This window comes from Rissa tridactyla, chromosome 14 (assembly GCF_028500815.1).
Source record: "Rissa tridactyla isolate bRisTri1 chromosome 14, bRisTri1.patW.cur.20221130, whole genome shotgun sequence".
NCBI lineage: Eukaryota > Metazoa > Chordata > Aves > Charadriiformes > Laridae > Rissa > Rissa tridactyla.
Window position 1 is genome coordinate 15075166 of NC_071479.1, and position 21143 is coordinate 15096308.

Genomic DNA, 21143 nt, shown 5'->3' on the forward strand with positions numbered 1-21143 from the left:
TACAAGGCCCTGTTTCAACAAATCTTGTACCCAGCCAGCCAGTCCCCAAGAATTAAACAATTGCTCCAACCACGAATGACCCTGAGTGAGCTTATGCATATTGTGCTGTAACTGGGCTAAGTGGTCATGAATGGAGCGTGAGCGATCAGACAAATTCATACAACACATCCCTTCAAAATCCTCACAACCATGGCCTTGTGCTAACAAAAAATCAATAGCAGCACGATTCTGCAGCACAGCATGTCGTATACTCTCAGCATCTGTTAATAAAGCAGAAATCATCTCAGAAGTCAGGTTAAACTGTTTTATACTCCAACAGGCTAGCTTTTCTAGATCCGTTAAAGCCTTGGCTGCAGCCACACCTGGAGCTAAAAAGCCTGCAAAAATTTTTGACGGGCGATGCCAAAACTCGATGCGGTCACTGCACTCAGGGGTAAAATCGGTAATCGTTCGTCGCGATCGCCGTGACTGGTTCCTAAGACTAATAAGACTAATCCTGTCAGGAGCAAACAAGGTAAGTCCGCCTAAATAACACGGTCCTCCTACTGAACGACTAGGGATGCCTCCCCAAGCTCGGTCACCACATATCAAAAAATACCCAGATGGAAGTAGCTTAGGAAAAGATGCATTATTCCAAATCCCTCCATACGACAGTCCTAGGTCAGCACCTCCGTTTTGACAATAATTACTCTTAATAAATGAAACAGTGGGAGTAACATTTTGCATACCAGTGAGAGCACCTGTCATATTAAACCCATAACCTCTATATAATACTGGATTTTGCCCTCCCAATTCGATACATCCTAAGCTAAAGTTGCCAATATGCCTGCCAGTATTATTTCCAGCATGATGTCCCACTGCTGGAAGTGACCCCAAAAGATCCAATTCCTGCAAAGGGAGAGGAAATGATCGGTTTAAATGATTAATGAGATGACCTTGAAATAGGGGTCCTACTCCTTCTGGACACCAATAGCTGTCTGCAGATCCTCACAACAGGTTACAAGTGACGTTAACCTGCTCTGATTCTAACAGCAAACTATTTGTTAAATTGACTTGGGATACATAGCCTTCAAAATCCTCCAATCGCAGGAATGGAAAACCAATCAAACATGTTCGGAAAGGATCTGATGGAGTGGCCATGGATAAGCAAAAGGCCGAGTTGCCTGTCTGATTTGCCCATGTTACCCATACGTTCTGCCTAGGGGATATGTTTGTAATACCTTCCACTCCCGGTCCCACTAAACCAATAATCATTATCCCAATTATCCAACCCATGTTGCCGTTATGGTTTTCCCTTTTGCTTCCAACCAAATCGCCTTGCACACTTTTTCTTCGTTTTCTCCCACTCTTCCGGTTTTACCTTCCAAATGCGGGGTATTAAAACATCTTTGCTACACTTGACTACTAAAGGATCATAGTTATCCTGATACTTCCAAATTGCTCTCACACAACAATGTGTTTCCCAAGCTAACCGACGATTATGATTCTCGTCGACGTCATGCCCTGTTAAAATGGCTATACGAACAGCCTGTTGTATCCTTGCATACTGAACTTCCAGGCAAGCCGAACACCAAAACCCTGCTAATCCGGCACGTTGATAGAGCTGCTTCTTGCACTCGTTACACTCGCAAAGAACGCACGGTTCACACCCTCTACAAGCTGGACATATGACAGTTGCCAAGCCTGCGAGAGCCAGAGTGGTGAGTTCACGTGGTCATATCACCGTCTCGCGTTCCACTCTCTTGCATTTTAGGTTCCCTCCACGGCTTAATCCAACGTGCTGGTACCCATCTTGGACCTTGATCTGTCAAAACACAAGCATATCTGCGACCAATCATTTTTATCTCCACTGGACCCTTCCATTGCCCTGATTGCCAGTCCTTATACTGTACCCGTCCTGGTGTGGTTGCTTGCAAACCAGACCGTAATGACATGTGATGAATCACTATTGGAGGTGAGTCACGTTCTCCAGTTAACCGCAAACAGTTCAATACATCTAAAGCTTTTGCAAGGCGTTCTGCAGAAGAAGAGGTAATTTCTCCCCCTTTCTGTTTTTGCAAAAGCGCCTTCAGCGTAGTGTGTGCACGCTCGACTATGGCCTGTCCCGTGGGAGAATGAGGAATTCCAGTATGTTTACGTATACCCCATGGAGTACAGAATTTAGCAAATCGTTGAGAAACATAGGCAGGTCCGTTATCGGTTTTAATTTCCTGGGGTACCCCCAAAACTGCTATAGCTGCACACATATGCTTAATAACATGTTTGGCCATTTCTCCAGTTTGTGCTGTGGCCCAGATGGCGTGCGAATAGGTGTCAATGCTTACATGGACATATTTGAGCCCTCCAAACTCAGGAACATGGGTAACATCCGTTTGCCATAATTGCAAGGAATGCAACCCACGTGGGTTCACGCCCAGGCCAAGCCCAAAACCAGTTCCTTGGCAATCCGGACAGGATTGCACAATACCACATGTCTCAGAAATAGGTAAATTAAACTGCCTTGCTAATACTCTAGCCGATTGATGAAAAAATTCATGAGACACTCGAGCTTGTTCAAATAAGTTGGTTTGACGGTTCTCCCAGGTTGCTGCAACCAAATGGTCAGCACGATTATTACCAATGGCCAGGCCATAATCAGGCTGATGGCTACGTATGTGCACTATAAAATAAGGATACGTTCTCTGATTTAACAAATGTAACAATTGTAACAATAACTGATATAAGACAGAATTTCGAAGAGATCGAAGCATCGATCGTTCCAGTCTCATAACAGTACCGACCACATACATAGAATCTGAAACAACATTAATCGGTTCATTCTGCCAGTTTTGAAAAGCCCACACCACTGCCCGTAGTTCTAAAGTCTGTAAAGAATCTTGTAAAACACCATTTAGTACTTTGGAGTGCCATTGTCCGTTAAGGCACCAGGTAACCACTGCCCTTTTTGATTTCTTTCCGGCATCTGTAAATACCGTGAGTCCAGACACCGGAGAATTCGAACGTCGTGGAGTCTCTTCAAAAGTTTGATTTCGAATTAATGGCAAAAATTTCATTAGTGGGTAGGCATTAGTTATCTGTCCGGAAAAATCCGTTAATGCATATTGTAAAACCTCTGAGGAAGAGAGAAGCCAATCCAGATAACTCTGGGTAATTGGAACGTATATAACCTCTGGCTCATGTCCAGTTAAGTCAACGATACGACATCTGCCCTTTATAATAAGGTTTGCAAACATTTATATACGAGTGCAGACAGTATTCTTAGGTTGGTAAGATAGAAAACCCCATTCTATTATAGACACCGTACAATTGACCTGTTGTACTAACAAACCTATCAAATGTTCTCTGCCAGACCCAGAATTTATCACAATCAATTGTAGGGGAACTCCTGTTAAGCGTTGCACGCACCCAGTCATGATTTTTTGAACAATGAAATCTAAAGCCTTTTCTTGAGTTGGTGAGAGTTGCCGACAAATTTCAGCCTGTGTAGAGGTGCCTAGCAATGCCATCAGAGGAGCCAGGTCATCATTGGTGATACCGGATACGGATCGCACCCATTGAATATCTCCTATTAATTTCTGTACATCCATTAAAGTTTTAATTTTGGTCGTTAGCTGAATCTTTTGAGGCTTAACAGTACTTTGAGTAATAATCCAACCCAAATAGTGCCATGGTGCATTCTTTTGTACCTTTTCAGGAGCAATTTTCAGACCCTTTTGCTCTATGGTTTCAGTTAACTCCTTCAAGGTTGCTTCAACATCCAAATTTGGGCCTGCCACTAAAATATCGTCCATATAATGATATACAAGCAAAAATGGATTATTTTCCCTAAACGGACGTAAGGCCCAGGCCACAAACATTCGACACAAGGTGGGAGAATTCTTCATTCCTTGTGGCAGAACAACCCAATGATACCGCTTAGCTGGTTCTTTCTTATTTGTTGATGGCACGGAAGAGGCAAATTTTTCTGCATCTTCCGGATGCAACGGTATAGTAAAGAAACAGTCTTTTAAATCTACAATAAACAAGTTCCATTCTTTTGGTATCATCGCAGGTGATAGTAAACCTGGCTGTAATGCCCCCATATCCTGCATTACCGCATTAATGGCTCGGAGATCATGTAATAGGCGCCATTTTCCTGATTTTTTTTTGGAATAGTAAAAATAGGGGTATTCCAAGGGCTCGTTGAGGGTACAATATGACCTGCCTCCAACTGTTCCTGTACTAACATTTGAACAATATGCAGCCGATCCTCTTTTAGCGGCCACTGGTCCACCCACACAGGACTTGTAGTGGTCCAGGTGAGCTTCAATGTTGGCTGCTCGACCGTGACCGCTCCTAAAAAGGCGATGTCACAAGTCGAGCCCCAAGCTGAGAAAGCACATCTCTACCTATCAAGGTGACAGGTAGCTGCATCACGTATGTCTTGACTGAGACTACGGTTCCATCCATAAATGTAAAAGAAACTAAAGTTTGGCTGATCATTGTCCTTTGTGGACCCCCTACCCCGACTACACTCGTCGCAGCAGGAACAAGGGGCCACGCTGATGGCCAGCTAGAAATAGGCACAATCGTAACATCAGCACCTGTGTCTATCAACATAGTCAGGGTAATAGACGATCCTGAAGGATGCGTCACAACCACCTTTTCTTCAGGCTTGCCTCGTGCAATATCAATAGCTAACAAGACGTCAGGAGACCCTGTTGAGCCAAAACCTCCGGCACCCCTCTGTTTTGGCAGCGACCTCGGGACCATTAATCGAAATAATATCAATTGTGCAATTTTTGACCCCTGAGGAATGGTAATCGGGGGGGTCAGCGTATATACCATAATCTTTATAATCCCTGTATAATCAGTGTTAATAAGGCTCGATACAATAAAAATGCCCTGACGGGACACGGAGGAGCGCCCAATTAACAGAGCACTCAGTCCATGGCCCAGCAGTCCTCGTTGATCTGAATCAATTAGAGTGACCGCCGTTGTGACTAAAGTGGTATCTACTGCTGTTGCCAGGTCCATTCCCATGCTTCCTGCAGTGGCGCTGGCGCAACGGTCCAGGCACCCTATACCGCCTCCTGTACTTGTGTCATAGCGCGAGGAGGACGCATCGCGCTTGGTACCCGGTTTCCCGATCGCCTACACTCCGCAGAATTATGGGTGGCGCTTCGACAATTCACACACCATCTACCTCCACTCTGACGTGGGGAGCTTACTTGCCCGCTCGCTTGTCCCTTACTTGCGTTTCTGCACTCTTTACGAAAATGACCTGATTTTCCGCAATTATAACATTTCTTATCATTATTATTACATTTTCCTTTTGATTGCTGTTGCACCAACGGACGTACCGCCGCTCCAACAGCAGCAGCCATAACGGTAGCCTGTTCTTGGGAAAGCACCCGTTCTGCTGTTTCCAGCAGCTGAGCAGTGGTACTGCCTCGAGGTAGGGTACTAAGAGCTTTCTTGGTTTTATCGTTCGCATTATCAAAAGCAAGTAAGTCTAAAAACTTAGCTTTCATGGTCTCATCAAGGTCAGGGTGAGCAGAAATAGCTGCATGCAATCTATCAACAAACCCAGAATAAGGCTCCGTAGGTCCTCGGCGAACATTTGTAAAAGCAGGAGGGTTTTTTTCCCCTCTAATCCCCAACAAAGCCCTGTGAGCTAGCTGTTGACTGAGTTGCAAAACCTCCACAGCAAAATTAGCTTGCCAGTCAGTTCGAACGTAAGGTCCCGTCCCCATTAACATCTGTGTCTGTACCCCATACAAAGGATCACCTTGAGGACGCCGGGTGGCAGCAGCCTGATCACATAGGTTCTGCCACACACTGAAAAACTGCAACTGCTGAGAAGGGGTGAGCAACATTTGAGAAATCTGCTTTGAATCATGTGGTGTGAGTAAATTTGCAGTAAATAAATGCTCCACTATAGCCCTAGTATAGGGAGAGCCTAGTCCATATTGACTAACAGCCTGTTTCGCCTCCTTTAACAATTTCCAATCAAACGGTTCCCAATCCTTTCCACCCCCAGCATTAGCAAACACCGGAAACGCCATAGGCTCAAGAAACACGCCCTCAATTGCCGCGTCTCTAATTTCTCCCCTCCATCGGTTTTTCAATCCTTCCTCCCCTCCTACCGCTCCCCCATGCCCCTCAAATCCCGACAATGGCGGCCACGACAAGGCATGATGAGGCAGTGGCAAAGGAGCAGGGTAAGCTGGAGGAGCTCGTGAACTGGATTGATCGTCTAGACGAGCTTCCAACGCTTCCAACTTTTTTAACAGCTCCCAGAATTGAAGGTCTGTCAGTCCACCAGGTGGTACTCTAGTGCTGCTGCCAGGTGATGGCGGAGTAGAGGGCGGCAGAGGAGGGTACGGCGTTGGCTGATCCCTGGAATCCTCAGGGCGGTCTCCTTCGGTACTTTCGACAACAGTGTCTTTGGGAGGGGGAGGAGGAAACGTAGTTTCTTCCTCTTTTCCACTTTCATAAACAGGCGTCTCAAGAGGGTCTGTAGCGGGAGTAGGCTGGCTCGGGGCAGTAACGGCATGACTCACTACATTCCCCTGTGTTATTCTGCAGCCCCGGGGTTGAGGGACGACAGCTTCTGGCGATCCCCCAAAAGAAAGGCTCGTGGGGGAAACATCCTTAACTCTGGGTGTTAATGCTGCAAAGGCAGAGGCGGCCGCAGCACGTTCTGCCTGCATTGTTTTCAAAGTCTCTGATACTAACCTCCACACGGTGGAGAGTTTCTGTGCCTCCTTGGATCCTTTACTTACTTCATCCCACAACACCGCTCCTATTTTAGCCCACGTATCTTGAGCAAAAGCGGCAGCAACAGTGGGGATAAGTCCTTTATCCCACGCCCATGCTAAGAGCGCCTTCAAGGTAGGCGTATCATACTTCAGTCCTCTCGTAGAGAGTATATGTTGGAGGAGCTTAACTACCGCCTCTTCTTCTTTGGAGTGCATAGACCACATCTCCTCCCCGGCCGCTCGCTTGGCCAGAGTGAGATTCCCTAACTTGATGCGCTAGCGTCTTCCCGAGTGCCGGGGCAGCACTCACCTATCGACCGGCTTCTTCTGCCCCCTCCGTCCGTTGGTTGCTCATCGGGTATTCGCTGATCCCAACACCGATCTGAGGGTCCCTGTTCGGGCGCCACTTGTCGACGCAGAAGGCTCGGACAGTAACACCACGACCAATATGATCAGGTTAATGCCACTTTATTGCACAGATAGCTCAGTAATTACAGATGTTCTGATTCCGCATCACGCGCCGACAATTTGCTGATTGGTTGCATCAGCTGTACATGCAGTAAGCAACGTAGTATAATTGCCTTAGAACATCTGTCCACGCGAACAATCACCCCTCCTATATCCTGGGCGAAGTTCTGCATTTTGCACGCTGAGTTCAGCACACTTTCTCCTATCTTGTTTGTCTCAGCATTTCTAACACCGCTACAATGTTTTCACATAACCTTCAAACTTACAAGGCCTACACAGTTGTTAACAATTCTTCGGTGCTTGGAGTGTTCACAGGATGACCCCTTTGTACTAAAAATCCTCCCACACATTGGGACCTCCCCAGTTAGCCATGACTTCAGGTAGATCACGGAAAGTGGCTTGGCGAGCACGTCTGCCAGCTCTTTCAGCACTCTTGGATGTAACGCATCCGGTCCCATAGACTTGTGCGCATCCAAGCGGCGTAGCAGGTCGTAGATCACTTCCTCTTTCATTGCGATGGCCTCGTGCAGCTTCCCCTCCCTGTCTCCCAGCTCACGAGGCTGGGTGCCCAGGGAACAGTTAGTTCCACTGCTAAAGACTGAGGCAAAGTACGCATTGAGCACCTCAGCCTTCTCCTCAGCCTTTGTGACTATGTTTCCCTCTGCATCCAGTAAGGGAGGGAGATTTTCCCTAATCCTCCCTTCGTTGTTAATGAATTTATAGAAACATTTTTTGTTATCCTTAACAGCTGTAGCGAGGTTGAGCTCGAGCTGCGCTTTGGCTCTCCTAATTTTCTCCCTGCATAGCTTCGCTATATCCTTACAGTCTTCATGAGAGACCTGCCCCCTCTTCCAGAGGTCATAGACTCTCCTTTTGTTCTTGAGGTCCAGCCAAAGGTCCCTATTTAGCCAGGCCCGTCTCCTTCCCCGCCTACTTGTTTTTCGGCACACAGGGACAGCCTCCTCCTGTGCCTTTAAGACTTCTCTCTTGAAGTACGTCCGGCCTTCCTGGGCTCCTATATCCTTCAGGGCAGCCTCCCAAGGGACTTTGTCCAGCAGTCTTCTGAACAGGTCAAAATTTGCCCTCCGGAAGTCTAAGGTGGCAGTTTTACTAACCCCTCGCCTTGTTTCCTCAAGAATGAGAAACTCAATCATCTCACGATCACTGTGCCCTAGACGGCCACCAACCTTTACTTCCCCTACAAGTTCTTCCCTCTTCACAAGAAGCAGGTCCAGGAGGGCACCTTCCCTGGTGGGCTCACTTACCAGCTGTGTGAGGAAGTTATCTTCCACACATTCCGGGAGCCTCCCGGATTGTTCCCTCTCAGCTGTGCTGTATTGCCAGCAGATATCCGGGAGGTCAAAGTCCCCCACAAGAACAACGGCAAGTGATCGCGAGATTTCCCCCAGCTGCTTATAGAAAGCTTCGTCCGCCTCACTGCTTTGGTTGGGAGGTCTATAGCAGACTCGCACAGCGATAGCAGCTTTATCGGCCCTTAACCTAATCCAAACGCTCTCCACCCCGTCATCACTATACTCGATTTCTGAGCTCTCGTAGCATTCTCTAATATACAGGGCCACTCCTCCACCTCTCCTTTCCTGTCTGTCCCTCCTGAAGAGCTTGTAGCCATCGATTGTGGCACTCCAGTCATGTGAGGCATCCCACCACGTTTCTGTGATAGCCACTGTGTCATAGTTTCCCTGGTGCATCATGGCTTCAAGCTCCCCCTGTTTGTTGCGCATACTGCGTGCATTGGTATAGATGCACTTCAGATGTGCTAATGACTCCAGCACCTTTTTGTGAGTGTGGGCCCCATTTCCCACCAGACCCCTTTCAGGTGCTTCCATGATTTCTAAGCGTCTATCCCTTCTCTCCAATGAAATGTCAGAGTGAGAGTCCTCGCTAGCCCACCATCCTTCAAGCCCTGGCATGCCTCCCTTGGATTTATTCCTGACAGGCCCAGTTGTCTCCCCTTCCCCCCTCATATCTAGTTTAAAGCCCTGTCAATGAGCCTTGCTAACTCCTGCCCCAAAATTCTTTTCCCCTTCTGGGACAGGTGCGTCCCACCTGCCACCAGCAGGCCAGGTGACTCATATAGCAGCCTGTGATCAAAAAACCCAAAGCCCTGCCAATAACACCAGTCCCGGAGCCGCGGGTTGACCTGTTGCCTCTTCCTGTTAATTTCCTCATTCATGATTGCCACTGAAGGGATAGAGGAGAATACAACTTGTGTTCCTGACCCCTTAAGCCGTCGCCCCAAGGCTCTAAAATCTCTTTTAATCGATTTTGGGCTCCTCCTACCCACTTCGTCACTACCCACCTGAAATACTAAGAGGGGGTAGTAGTCAGAGGAGTTTACTAGGGCCGGAAGTTTGCCTAACGCATCCCTGACCCGTGCCCCAGGGAGGCAGCAGACTTCCCTGTGAAGTGGGTCTGGACGGCATATTGGCCCCTCTGCCCCCCTCAATAGAGAGTCACCCACCACAATGACCCGTCTGCTTTTCCTTTTGGAGCCAGCTGTGATGCTGGGTCCATGGCGACTTGGTCTTTCTGACGTTCCTGGCCTGGGTGTATCATCCTCCTCTCCAACAGCCAGTTCCTCCTGCAGGACTCCATGCCTGTTCTGCAAAGGTAACTGGGAAGGTGGGAGGGGCCGGGAGGGCATTCTCCTGCTTCCCCGCGCAGGGACCGGTTTCCATTCCCCCTCGTCTCTGCGATCCCCTCCTATTGCCTGGTGACGAGAGGGGAGGGGGTCCTCTGACTTGTGTGGGGCCTCACCCTCTTCCCTTTCTCTCAGGGAGCGGGTCCACCAGTCACTCTCCCTCTCGCATTCTCTCATACTCCTCAACCTCTCCACTTCTTCCTTCAGCTCAGCCACCAGAATGAGCAGATCATTTACCTGTTCACATCTGACACAAGTGTTGTCTCTGCTGCCCTCCATGGCGAGTGCCAGGCTCCGGCACTCTTTGCAGCCAGAGGCCTGGCTGCCCATATGTTTGCGTGGGGCCTCTGTCTGGGTGCCCACAGTTTTTTTAACAGCAGCCTTCGACCGGGTAGCAACCACGGCTGGATCTCTAGACACAAGCGAGACCTTGTGACTCGACGGTCAGTTTGGGGGAGCACTGGTTGCTCGCTCTCTGCAGGGACTAGTCCTTGCTCTGGGCAAGGCATCTCGGTCGTATTTAAAGCACCCGTTGCATGTTTATTTTATTAATTGGTGCTTATTTGCATAAATTAACATGGCATTTGGGAGGGAACATGGAGGGTTTGATTAGTTGAAGGAAGGAAATGGAAAGAAAGGCATCTTGTCTCTCCCAACAGTATAAAAAAGGCTGATTTTTTTGTTTCCGAGCCACCAGATTTTGATAACTTTGTTTAATTTTTGCTGAATATTCATGTCCAGTGGAAAGAAAAATAATCTATATTTTGGTTCTGTTTTTCTCTTGAAAGGACCAATCCTCAGGTCTGGGCCTCGATAAACTCCTGTCCCCAAAGCAGAAGGCGTGTGGGAACGTTCTCCTTGGGCTTCTCAAGGCTTGTATTTTTCAAAATAAACCTCAAAGGAACGTTTTTATCTAGCCCTTAACGATTCCAAAGGGAAACCGGCTGCCTTCCAGAAACCAAGACGGGCCTCCCAGTAAGGCTGGAGTCAGCGGCAGCCCTGCCAGCTGGGAGGACTGGGAGTTTTTCAGCAGAAAACCTGGAGGCTGTTTCCTTTTCAACAAAGAAAAAGAAGTGGGATGTTGCAGCACTGAGTGATTTTTTAAATTCCATAGAAAGGGATGAGTTTTGAGCAGTTTGGCTCTGGAGGCGGGGTGGGAAAGCGAGTGCCGAGAGAATGTGGCCCATGTTCTCCGGCACCAGGACGGCTCGCCGATGCTCCAGGCCGCTCTGGCCGGTGGCAAAGGCCTGCTGGGGCGAGACGGCGGTGGCCGGGATGGCCAGGTACTGCCGGCTCTGCCACCCCCACCATTCCCCCTCCGCCCACCTCGTCTCTCCCTGTCTCTCCGTCCCCCGGCCCACATGGCGGAGGAGCAGGCGAGGGGGGAAGTGCGGGTTATGCTGAGTTCCCCCCAAAAGAGGTGGGTCACAGCCCCAAAATGTCTGGAAGTTGGGCGGGGGTCGCAGTGTTTAAAAAACGTTCAAACCTGTAACTCTGGGTGTGAGGCACTGAAATAGAGAACAAGCTCTTCTTTTGATAGCTATTGAAAAATAATATTAATTTCTGTATCTAGAAGGAGACGAAAATAAAAAGCTCTCTCTCTAAGGATGAAATTATTTCATGGTATGAAATTATTTCGTGGTATGAAATAATGCTGTGGGCCAGCCTGGGTCAAGTGCCTCAAGTCCTCATTTCTACACCTGGGAAGGCTTAAAAGCACCGAGACCGCTAATCCCCCATAGGCTAGCTGGCTATGAAGTACATATTTTCCCAAATTCAGACAAGAGAGTTCTAGAAGTGCAGTTTTCCCCAGCATTACAAGAGAAGTTAGTGCTGTGTCGCTCACAGCAGGACACCGGGTAATGGCGGTGACAGACGGAAGATGTCACTGCGAGCCGATTGTGATGCGTGAGGTGAGTTGCCGGGCAAGCGATGACCTGCAGAGGAGGCCGCCGCCTGGTGACTGTGACCACCCCGGGAAGGCGGAGGGCTAGTCGCCCCGCACAGAGGCCCCGGGCTCAGTGTGCAGCTTGCACTGTGCAGTGAGGTCCTCGTCCTCCTCCCGGCTGGGCACGGCCGTCTTCTCCTGAGGTACCCCGTGTGCCGCAGGGCGCTGACGATGGCTTCTGCCTGGGAGAGGAATCGTCACTACGGGGACCTGCAGAAAGCAGTCGCTTTCCTCCCCTCGCTCCTTGCTGATAGCTCCCTCAGGAGCAACGACACCGCTCAGAGTGTCCACGGAGTGCTGCTCTTTGCGGATATCTCAGGTGGGGGGAGCAGGGAGGAGCAGCCACGGACATGAGCCATGTGGGGACACAGCAGGCCCTTTGGAGCCCCTCAGACAGAGTGGTCATCTTGTCACTGCTGAGGTCTTCTGTTGGGATGCCCACAGAGAGCGGGATGGGTGACCTTGGGCGGTCCATCATGGCTGCCACCAGTGCGGAGCTGGCACGGGAAGGTGTCCCCTACAGGCTCTCGGGCCGGGCATCGTGGAAACAGCTGCCAGGTCTTTTGGCCCACATGGGCATTTCCTGATTTCTGGATGTCCCTGTTCCAGGTTTCACTGCGTTGACCGAGAAATTCGTGCAGAGGAGCGGCGTGGACAGAGGCACTGATGAGCTGGCGCAAACGCTCAATGAGTACCTGTGCGACATTTTGGAGGGTAGGAGCCGTGCTGCAGGACTGTGTGGCATCGGGCCGTGATGGTGGAGGGTGGAGGCAGCCTGGTCCTGCCTCCTTGGAAGGGCTGGGGCTTTCTGTGAGGAACAGTGAGCGCAGCCAGGGTCTGCTGGCGGGTCAGCACCAGCACGGGTCCTTTCTGCTCCCCGCTGCGGCCGAGGAGGCACCCACTTTCTTAGCAGCCACCTCGGTGCCTCTGGCGTGAACAGCCGTCTCAGTGCTGCGTCAGGGCCCAGAGCAGGCTGAGGGCATCCAGCAAGTGCTCCAGGGTCTGGAGCGTCTGTGCTATGAGGAAAGTCTGAGAGAGCTGGGCCTGGTTTGCCTGGAGAAGAGAAGGCTTGCGGGGGGGACCTTAGAAACGTGCCTACAACCTGAAGAGAGGGTGCAAAGAGGACAGAGCCAGGTTCTCCCCAGTGGTGCCCAGAGTGGAACAGGAGGTTCCCTCTGTGCATCAGGAAACACTTTTCGACTGTGAGGGTGACTGAGCACTGGCAGAGGTTGCCCAGGGAGCTTGTGAAGTCTCCCTCCTTAGAGCTATTCTGAAACCATCAGCCACCGTCCTGGTCAGCTGGCTCTGTGCAGCCGGGCTTGAGCAGCGGGGTTGGACCAGATGGACCCCAGAGGTACCTTCCAGCCTTCACCTTTCTGAGGTCTGGTGGCATCTGGAGGCCCTGCCTCCCTGCCTGCTGTGCGGGTACAAGGGCTGTGACCACCATGAGCCTGGGAGAGAGGCCGGAGCGGTGCTTTCCTGAGCTGTGCCCCACAGTGCACCCTTGCCCCGGTGCTCCCCTCAGGCAGAGGGCCTTGCTCGGTGGCTTCTGGAAGAAGGTGTCCACATGACTCTGCCTTTTCTTCCCTCTGTCCACAGAGTTCCTGATTTTTGGAGGAGACATCTTGAAGTTTGCTGGTAGGTTCTTGGGACGACGATGACCTCGGGCACTGAGCTGTAGCATTTAACTCCTGTGGTGGCCGTTTGCTCTGCGCTCCTTCTCAAGAGGCTCTGTGCAGCGCCTTGAGCCAGCTCTTTGGCCACGCACGCACCCCTCCAGCAGTGCCCTCTCTCCAGTGCTGCAGCTGCAGAGGAGCGCTCGGGACAGGGGGTGTCACCGCTGCCAGCCGTCTGCTGCTGTGGCTGGCCCGGGATAGGAGAGGTGTCCCGGTGCCCAGGACATGGTCCCCCAGAACGATGGCCTCCCACAAGCCCATCTTCCTCCGCACGGCAGCTGGTTTCTGCTGTCTCTGCAGAACCAGACCGTAGGTCAGGGAGAGTCAGGTCTCGGCAGAGCCTTTACTTTCCCTCCCTTTCCCCAGGAGATGCTGTGCTGGTGCTGTGGAGAACACCACCCCAGGAGGTGGCCAGGACCATCAGCCTGGTGCTGCACTGTAGCCAGCAGATCCAGAAGAAGTACGGAAGGCGTGACACAGATGTGGGGCAGAAGATCCAACTGAAGATAGGTACGGGCGCTGTGCCAGACGCAGCTGTGTGGCACTCTGCCATGCCACAGTGTGCTTCTGGTTTGCTGGGCTTCTGGGGCAGGCAGCTGGGGATGACGCCTGGCGCACTCAACACATTCTCAATGTCAACTCGGTTCGTCTATTTCTAGACGCCTGTTTTAGGGACTCGTGTCAGCGTCTCCCCCAGGAGGAGGGAGGATGCTCTACCCCTCCGTAATGCCCGTCTCCCCGCTGGGCTTCAGAGGAGCTTCTGAGCAGCCGAGATGCTGGGGGCTGTGGAGTTCCAAATGTTCCTGTGTCAGTTCTGCTTCTCCTTCTCCCCAGGGATCTCTGCAGGGACCATGAGCCTCCCGGTTTTCGGAGATGAGAGCTGGCAACACTTCTGCATTTTTGGCCCGTGCCTGGCTGAAGTTCGTGACGCCGAAGAGGTTGCGGGTGCAGGTGAAGTTGTCCTCTCAGCCACCTGCTGGGAGCTCTGTGAGCAGCACCGGCTGAGGACCAAGCATCTCGCAGGCACAAGAGCTGTGCAGGCAGGTGGATGGGACGGCCTCGAGAGCCATTCTGAGGGCCTGGGCCTGGCCATGAAGGAGGGAGGTGTCGGAAGGCTGAGGAGATGAATGTGGAGAGAGTTGTAGGTGGGAAAGCGGGCAGGCAGGGGAAGGTCTTGTCCTTCCATCTCAAGGGTAACCGTGGGCTGGGCTTTCTTGCTTTGAGGGGTCAGGAGGCGCTGGGAGGGTTTGAGCCCCAGCAGCAATGTCCTCTGTGGGCCATGGAGCTGTGGTTGCTTGGAGATGGGCATGCTTGGAGAATGGCTGTCCAGCTCCGGTGCTTCTGAGGAAGCACTGCTGTCCCATCCAGCCAGGTGGGCTACTTCTCCCCTTCTCTGGGCAGTGACGGTGGAGGGCAGGCTCTGTCCCCTGGGAGTCCTGGGGAGGCCAGTGGCAGTGCTTTCATTCTGTGTGTCTTCAGGTGACGGGCATGGATCCGATGCCTTGGTCCGAATGCCAAGACGCCTTACGCAAGCTCGTACAAGACCCAGTGAGACACCGCTCAAAAAGGGAAGGTGAGTGCCCACTTCCCCTTGCTCTGTGATTGTCCCGAAAGGTGGGGCTTTGCTGCTTCAGGGGCCAGAGAGGAACCACCTCCTCCCTCTTCCCTCTGTCCGTTAGCACTCAGGCTGTTGGGCCTCCCAGGGCGGTGGCTGCTGCCGCCTCCTCCTTCCAGGGGAGAGCTCTGCCCTCAGCATCTGGAGGTGGCAACATGAGCAAGCGCAGAAGACTCTTTCTCCCCCGGTTCCAGGGCCAGGCCCTGCTTTGCAATGGCTCGTAGTCCCGTCCACCCAGCGACCACCTGCCTTTTCTCTCCTCAGGTGCCATGAGGCCTGCTCTTCTCTTGCCCAGTGACCTGAACGCCAAGGATGTGCTTAGGAAGTACATACCAGTCGCTGCTCTCGGGAAGGTACGGCAAGGCCGCCGCTGCTGGGGGCTGCATTTTCGGAGGGCAGAAGAAGTGGTGCCTTGCAGAGATGGAGCTCTTACGGGAACAGACCAATCAAAGAAAATGCGCCCTGCGATGACAACGCAGGGAAACTGAGCCCGGGGGCACCGGTGCTGCACCATTGTCTGCGTTGTCCTCAGAGAGACATGGGTGGCAGGAGGAGGACTCCTGTCCCTCTGTCTTTTCCGTGGCTATGGTTCTGGGTGTGCCGCGGACACGATGGTGGGATAAAGGGGAGATTCCCCTGAAGTCCCTGGAGCATCCCTGAGGGTCTCCCCTCATGTCCGTACCGGTCCCCAGATGGCGTGTTAGCGGAGCAGCCTTCTCTCCTTTGTCATTTGTGTTATGACTCGGCGTCTGCCTGCCGCAGGCTGGGCGGCCTGCCCGCCCTTTTGCACTGAGAGGAGGATTTATCCCTTCCTCTGCTATTACCCGCTATCGCCAGCACGCCTGCTCTCCCTCGGTACTGGTGTGGGCAGTAAGAGCCCGGGAGAGCAGGCTGGTGAAGCCGTCGTGCTCTTGTCTTCCAGCTCGATGCAGGACTGCCCATGGATCTCCTCTCTGAGCTACGGCCAGTCACCTGCATCTTTGTCCAGCTGCAGCTTGCTGCAGGTACCAGCTCAGAGCATCTCAGCACCGTCCTCAAGGAGGCCAGCAGGGTGATGCTAGAAATCCTCTCTCCTCACAAGGGCCACATCAACAAAGTCCTCCTGTGTGATAAAGTGAGTGGGGGGGAACGGTGGCCTCCCCCAGCGCCAGAGGGTGGGCAGTGAGCGCGAGGGAGAGACTCCCTCTTAGGCGCTGTAGCAACATGTTCCACATCTGTCCTGGGCAGGGCTGCACGTTCCTCTGCGTGCTGGGACTCCCTGGAAACAAGCTGCCCTGCGAGAGCCTTCACGCCCTGCAGAGTGCTCTGGAGATCTTCAACTCGTGCTCCACCATGCTCAAGGAAACAGAGTGAGTGTGTGGCGGGGGTCGGCGGGGTGCATGCTGCCTGGGACGGCGCAAGGGGGCTTCCCAGAAAGAGATGTGCCTTCTAGCTTGCTCTCCCTTGTCCCTGGCAGGAAGGAGGCAGTGCCCTGAGAGGTGCAGGCAACCCCTGGGCTCAGCCCACGGCAGCCAGACGGAGTCCCTCCAAGCACACTCTGCTGGCCACCGTGCTGGAAAGAGCCCTCGTGAGGGCCAGAGGCCGCTGCGGCCAGAGGCAGGCCCTTCTGGGCCACTGCCCCATGAACGGGGATGGGGCCCAGCCACCTGATCCCAAGTGGCTGTCATCGCCAGGCGGTGACATGGCGGGCGCCTTCTTCCCTCTCTCTTTGCTCACAAGAGGGCTGTGGCCCTGCCCGTGCTCTGCCCCTGCCCCTTGTCCCTTGCAACCTGCAGATGTTGCACCCCTGAGCTCTCCACGTCCCCGAGACCCACGCTGGCAGGGCAGCACAGCCGGTGGCCCAGGCTGGCACCGAGGGGAGGTGTGGGAAGGGATGAAGCCAGGTGGGCAGGACTGCGCCTGGGGCGCTGCTCAAGCCCTGCTGTTTCTCTGTGTGCCAGGACAATGTCTGTGGCAGTTACCAGAGGGACGATGTTCTGCGGAGTCACTGGCCACCCGCTGAGACACGAATACACAGGTATTGGCCTGGAAGGGTGCCGCGGGGCTGGCGGCACGGGCCACACCGACGCATGCTCTCTCTCTCTAACGCGTGCTCTCCCTCTGGCAGTCCTTGGCCAGAAGGTGAACTTGGCTGCCCGGATGATGGTGCACTACCCTGGGCTGGTGTCCTGTGATGCAGTGACCTACGCCGCCTCCCGGCTGCCCGCTTCCTACTTCAAGGAGCTGCCGCAGAGAGAGATGAAAGGCCTCAGCCAGCCTGGCCCTGTCTATCAATACGTGGGGGTCACCGAGGAGAGGTGAGTGTCCTCTGAGACGGTCGGAAGCCCTGGCGTGGCAGGCTTTTTGCCCCTCTCCCCTGCTGTCTCCAGCTGCTGAGAGAGCAGGAGTGAAACCACAGGGATGGGGAAGGTTTGTCTGTCTTGGTAGACACAACCTGGCCTTGTGGGCTGGGTCTAAAGGGCTTTGGGCTGTGCTTTCCGTGCTGTGCTTGCTCCACCACGTGCCCTGGGAATGCTGACCCAAGGAGTTTTCTGTCCCAGCTGCTCCGAGCAGGAAGCTTTGGGCCAGTCTGGTCCCCATGGGGAAACGTGGACCATCGGGACACTCTTCCTCAGGTCTTCCTGCAGAAATCTCAGCTCTTCTGGGCCAGGATTTCACCTTCCCTTTAGAGGACGGTTTGAAGGTTACCACTGCCGTCTCTTTGAGACTGCGGGAAGACTTGAGCCAAAGGTGCCAGGTGCTTGGCGTCCCAAGCCCTTCAGGGACACAAGTCCCCCTTTCAAAGACGCTTGGTGTTCTTGGCCAAAGTGGTAAAGCTGTCTCCCAGCCAACAGCACGCCCTGGCTTCTTTCACGTGTCTTCTCCTGTTTCTCTGGGTTTGGCCTCTGGGGATGGACTCTTGATATGTTCTTCTGTCCCACCGTGGCCGCTGGGCTTCTTTACGCTTGAAGCTGTCGTAGCGTGTCAGCTTGAACTTTGGCTGGGAAAGCGTGCAGGGGATAACAGCCTGCTCCAGAGAAAAGCCGGTACCCGAGGAGCACCTCCTTCCCTACCACGCCAGGCTGCTTCTCTAGGTCCCCTTGGCTTCTCACCATCTCATTGACTTGTGTTGTCTTTTCCCCTGCTTCTAGCATCTTTGGCGTGGGTCTTACCAAGAAGAGGTCGGAGTACGTCCCCTTGCTGGGTAGGTGGAGAACGCCTTGCTCTTCTGAAGCCCAGGTTCTTCCCCTTGGTAACTTTTAGTGCCTTGCTGGGAAGGGAGAGGCTTTTACCAGGGATGGTGTTGCCTGCAGCAGCCCTAAGAAAGCGCCGCCTGTCTTGGTCTCTGCTTGCTTGATATCTTTGGGTGGAAAACGAGGTGGGGCGCCTGCTGCTCCCTGCTGTCTTCCAGAGCTGGTAGGAAGGTTGCTTTCAACTGTGGAGCTGCTCACAGCCTGGGGGCTAAACTGATCCCTGTCTTTGGGGTCAGGAAAGAGATTTCCTTCTGCCAAATCGATGGAGAGTTTTGACGGTGGGTTCTCCTCCTTCTACTCCTCAGAGCTGCTTTCTTGGCAGCATCTGGGCGAAGACACGGAAATGTCAGGAGGCAGGGGATGCCTGTATTCACTCGGGGTCTTGCCGAATGTTTTGGGCCCTGTTGTGGGTTAACCCCGCTTGGCAGCTCAGCCCCACAGAGCCACTCGCTCCCCACAGTGGGATGGGGAAGAGAATCGGAAGGGTTAAAGTGAGAGCACTGGTGCGCTGAGATACAGACAGCTTAATAGGGAAAGCAAAAGCTGCACACACGCCCAAAGCAAAATCAGGCATTCATCCACTGCTTCCCATGGGCGGGCAGGCGTCTTGCCATTTCGAGGAAAGCAAGGTTTCATCACGTGTGACGGTGACTTGGGAAGACAAATGCCATCACTCCGAATGTCCCCCCTTCCTCCTTTCCGCCGGATTTTCTTGCTGAGCACGGCGTTGTATGGTCTGGAATAGGCCTTTGGGCAGTTGGGGTCAGCTGTGGCGGCTGTGGCGGCTGTGCCGCCTCCCAGCTTCTTGTGCACCCCCAGACTGTTCGCCAGCGGGGCAGCGTGAGCAATGGAAAAGGCCTCGACGCTGCGCAGGCGCTCTTCAGCCATAACTAAAACCTGGTTGTGTTATCAACAGCGATGTTTGGTCACAAATACAAAACATAGACCTGTACAGGCTATTGCTGAATAAAATTAACTCTAGCCCGGACCAAACCAGAACGGGACTGGCGACGCTGCCTTAGCTACTGGGAGGTGCTGTGCAGCTCACGGCACAGCGAGGAGATGCTTTGAGTCTGTTTGGGACGCAGCTGCCTGAACCGGCTGCAGTCATCCCTTACAGTCTCGTGCTGGATCGCTGCGGGGAGTCGCATGGGGCTGGCAGAATCTCCGTGCCTGTGGGATAGGGGAGAGGGCGAGGGGGCTGCGCTGTGGGGCAGGCAAGCAGGTGGCCCCGTGACTGCTCTGAGGAAGGCAGAGGTGCCCAAGCGTGGACGAGCAGGTGGGAAGGAGGCCTGGGTGCCGGCAGGCTGGCCGATGTGGTAGCGGGGAGGGAAGCTGCGGTGGAGGGTGCCCGCAAAAGGGACGGCTCTTTGCTTTTCAGCACGCCCCCAGCAGCTCGTTCTCTGGTTTGTCTTCGCAGGTCGGAAGCAGGAGACTGACCTCTTTGTCAGCTGCTTGAACGCCTATAGGGATTCAGGCCAAAGGAACATCCTGGCGGTTGAGGGCACGATGGGCTGTGGAAAGAGCCACTTACTTGCTGAACTGGCCTCTCTAGGCCAGGATGCTGGCCACAGGTACAGGTTTTCCACCTGTAGCTTTGCGACGCTGCCCCTGCCCATCCCCTGACAGCTGTGGAACGCTCCAGCCCCTCTGCCAGGGTACCTGGCCCTTGGACTGCAGCCTCCCGACAGAGCCTCCTGGAGACACTGCCTGGGAGCACCTGCGTGCTCCGCTCCCGCCTCTGCCTCTTTGGGGAGTTGGAGGTGGCTTCTGGAGCCACGGCCTTTCCTCCTTCCCCCCTGGGTCAGGCGCAGATAGAAGGAAAGAGCCCAAGCTCAGTGCTTTTCATCCCACTCCAGACCCCAGAGACAGCAGGGCTGCCTGTCTCAGAAGCCCTGCTCGCCCTCGGCGTGTTTCCCAGGAGGAGCACGGGGGCCTGTGCTCTGGCAGGCAGACCGATAAGGTCTGGAGCCCAAAGGCAAACCCACCACTTGCTCCATTCTTGCCTCTCAGCCCCGTGAGTTCCTCTGCAGGGGGCACGTAGGGAGACCTAGGCCGGCGCTGCAGAGACACAGGCTCTGGACCCGGCTCTCCCGCTGGCTTGGCAGCAACTGCCCCTCTGTGCCCTTTCTCGTACGAGGAGGGAAAGGCTTGGCCTTCTGTGGGAAGCGCTTGGAGATGGGGGGCTGAAGAGCTCCCCCCAAAGGGCACCTCCGCCCCTCTTGTCTTAGAAGGCTGGGGCTGTGGGGAATCTCAGTGCCTTTTGCTTTTGCACCGCAGGGTGGTTGCCCTGGAACTGCTGGAGATCGACATGAGGCAGCCCTTCTCTGCCATCCGCATGCTGATGGCCAGGGCCCTGGGCCTCCAGGACTGTGAATCGCGCGGCGACAGGCAGCGCGTGCTGAAGACAAAGCTGCAAGGGACAATCGAAGAGAGCAGCTACTGCCTCCTCAATGACATTTTCGGTGTCAAGGTGAGAGCCAGAGGCCCCTGTGGACGTTGAGAAGGCCTTCTCCTGAGCTTGTCTGGGTCTGACCTTGAGTGGGCACGCTGCTGGGAGTGCCTTAGCTCCGGGGTGGGCATTGCGGGGGTCACAGTGTGCATTTGCCATGCCTGGGCCCGGGGGGCTCCCTGTCTGTGGGGCTGGTGTCCTGCGCCGCATCCGCAGTGCCCGGTGCCTTGTTCGGCACCCTGGAAGTGGCACTGGAGAGAGGCTGTTCCTGACCTCGTGCCGAGGTCACCGCTGTGCGAGGGGTCTGCCCCAGCCAGCCCACGATTCCCACAGCCAGAGAACCGGC

At 53.7% G+C, this 21143-nt stretch overlaps 1 protein-coding gene across 1 annotated transcript; it reads left to right on the forward strand.

Moving 5' to 3' along the window:
• Positions 1-399: 399 nt before the first annotated feature.
• On the forward strand, positions 400-17401 carry LOC128917662 (adenylate cyclase type 10-like; the record flags this gene model as incomplete). The annotated part of the gene is made up of 8 exons (XM_054221011.1): positions 400-433; positions 12003-12140; positions 12431-12535; positions 13421-13452; positions 16197-16226; positions 16340-16461; positions 17053-17129; positions 17220-17401. Coding segments are annotated over exons 1-8 (720 nt in total), but the record flags the coding sequence as incomplete, so codon positions are not given.
• Between the last annotated feature and the right edge of the window lie 3742 nt (positions 17402-21143).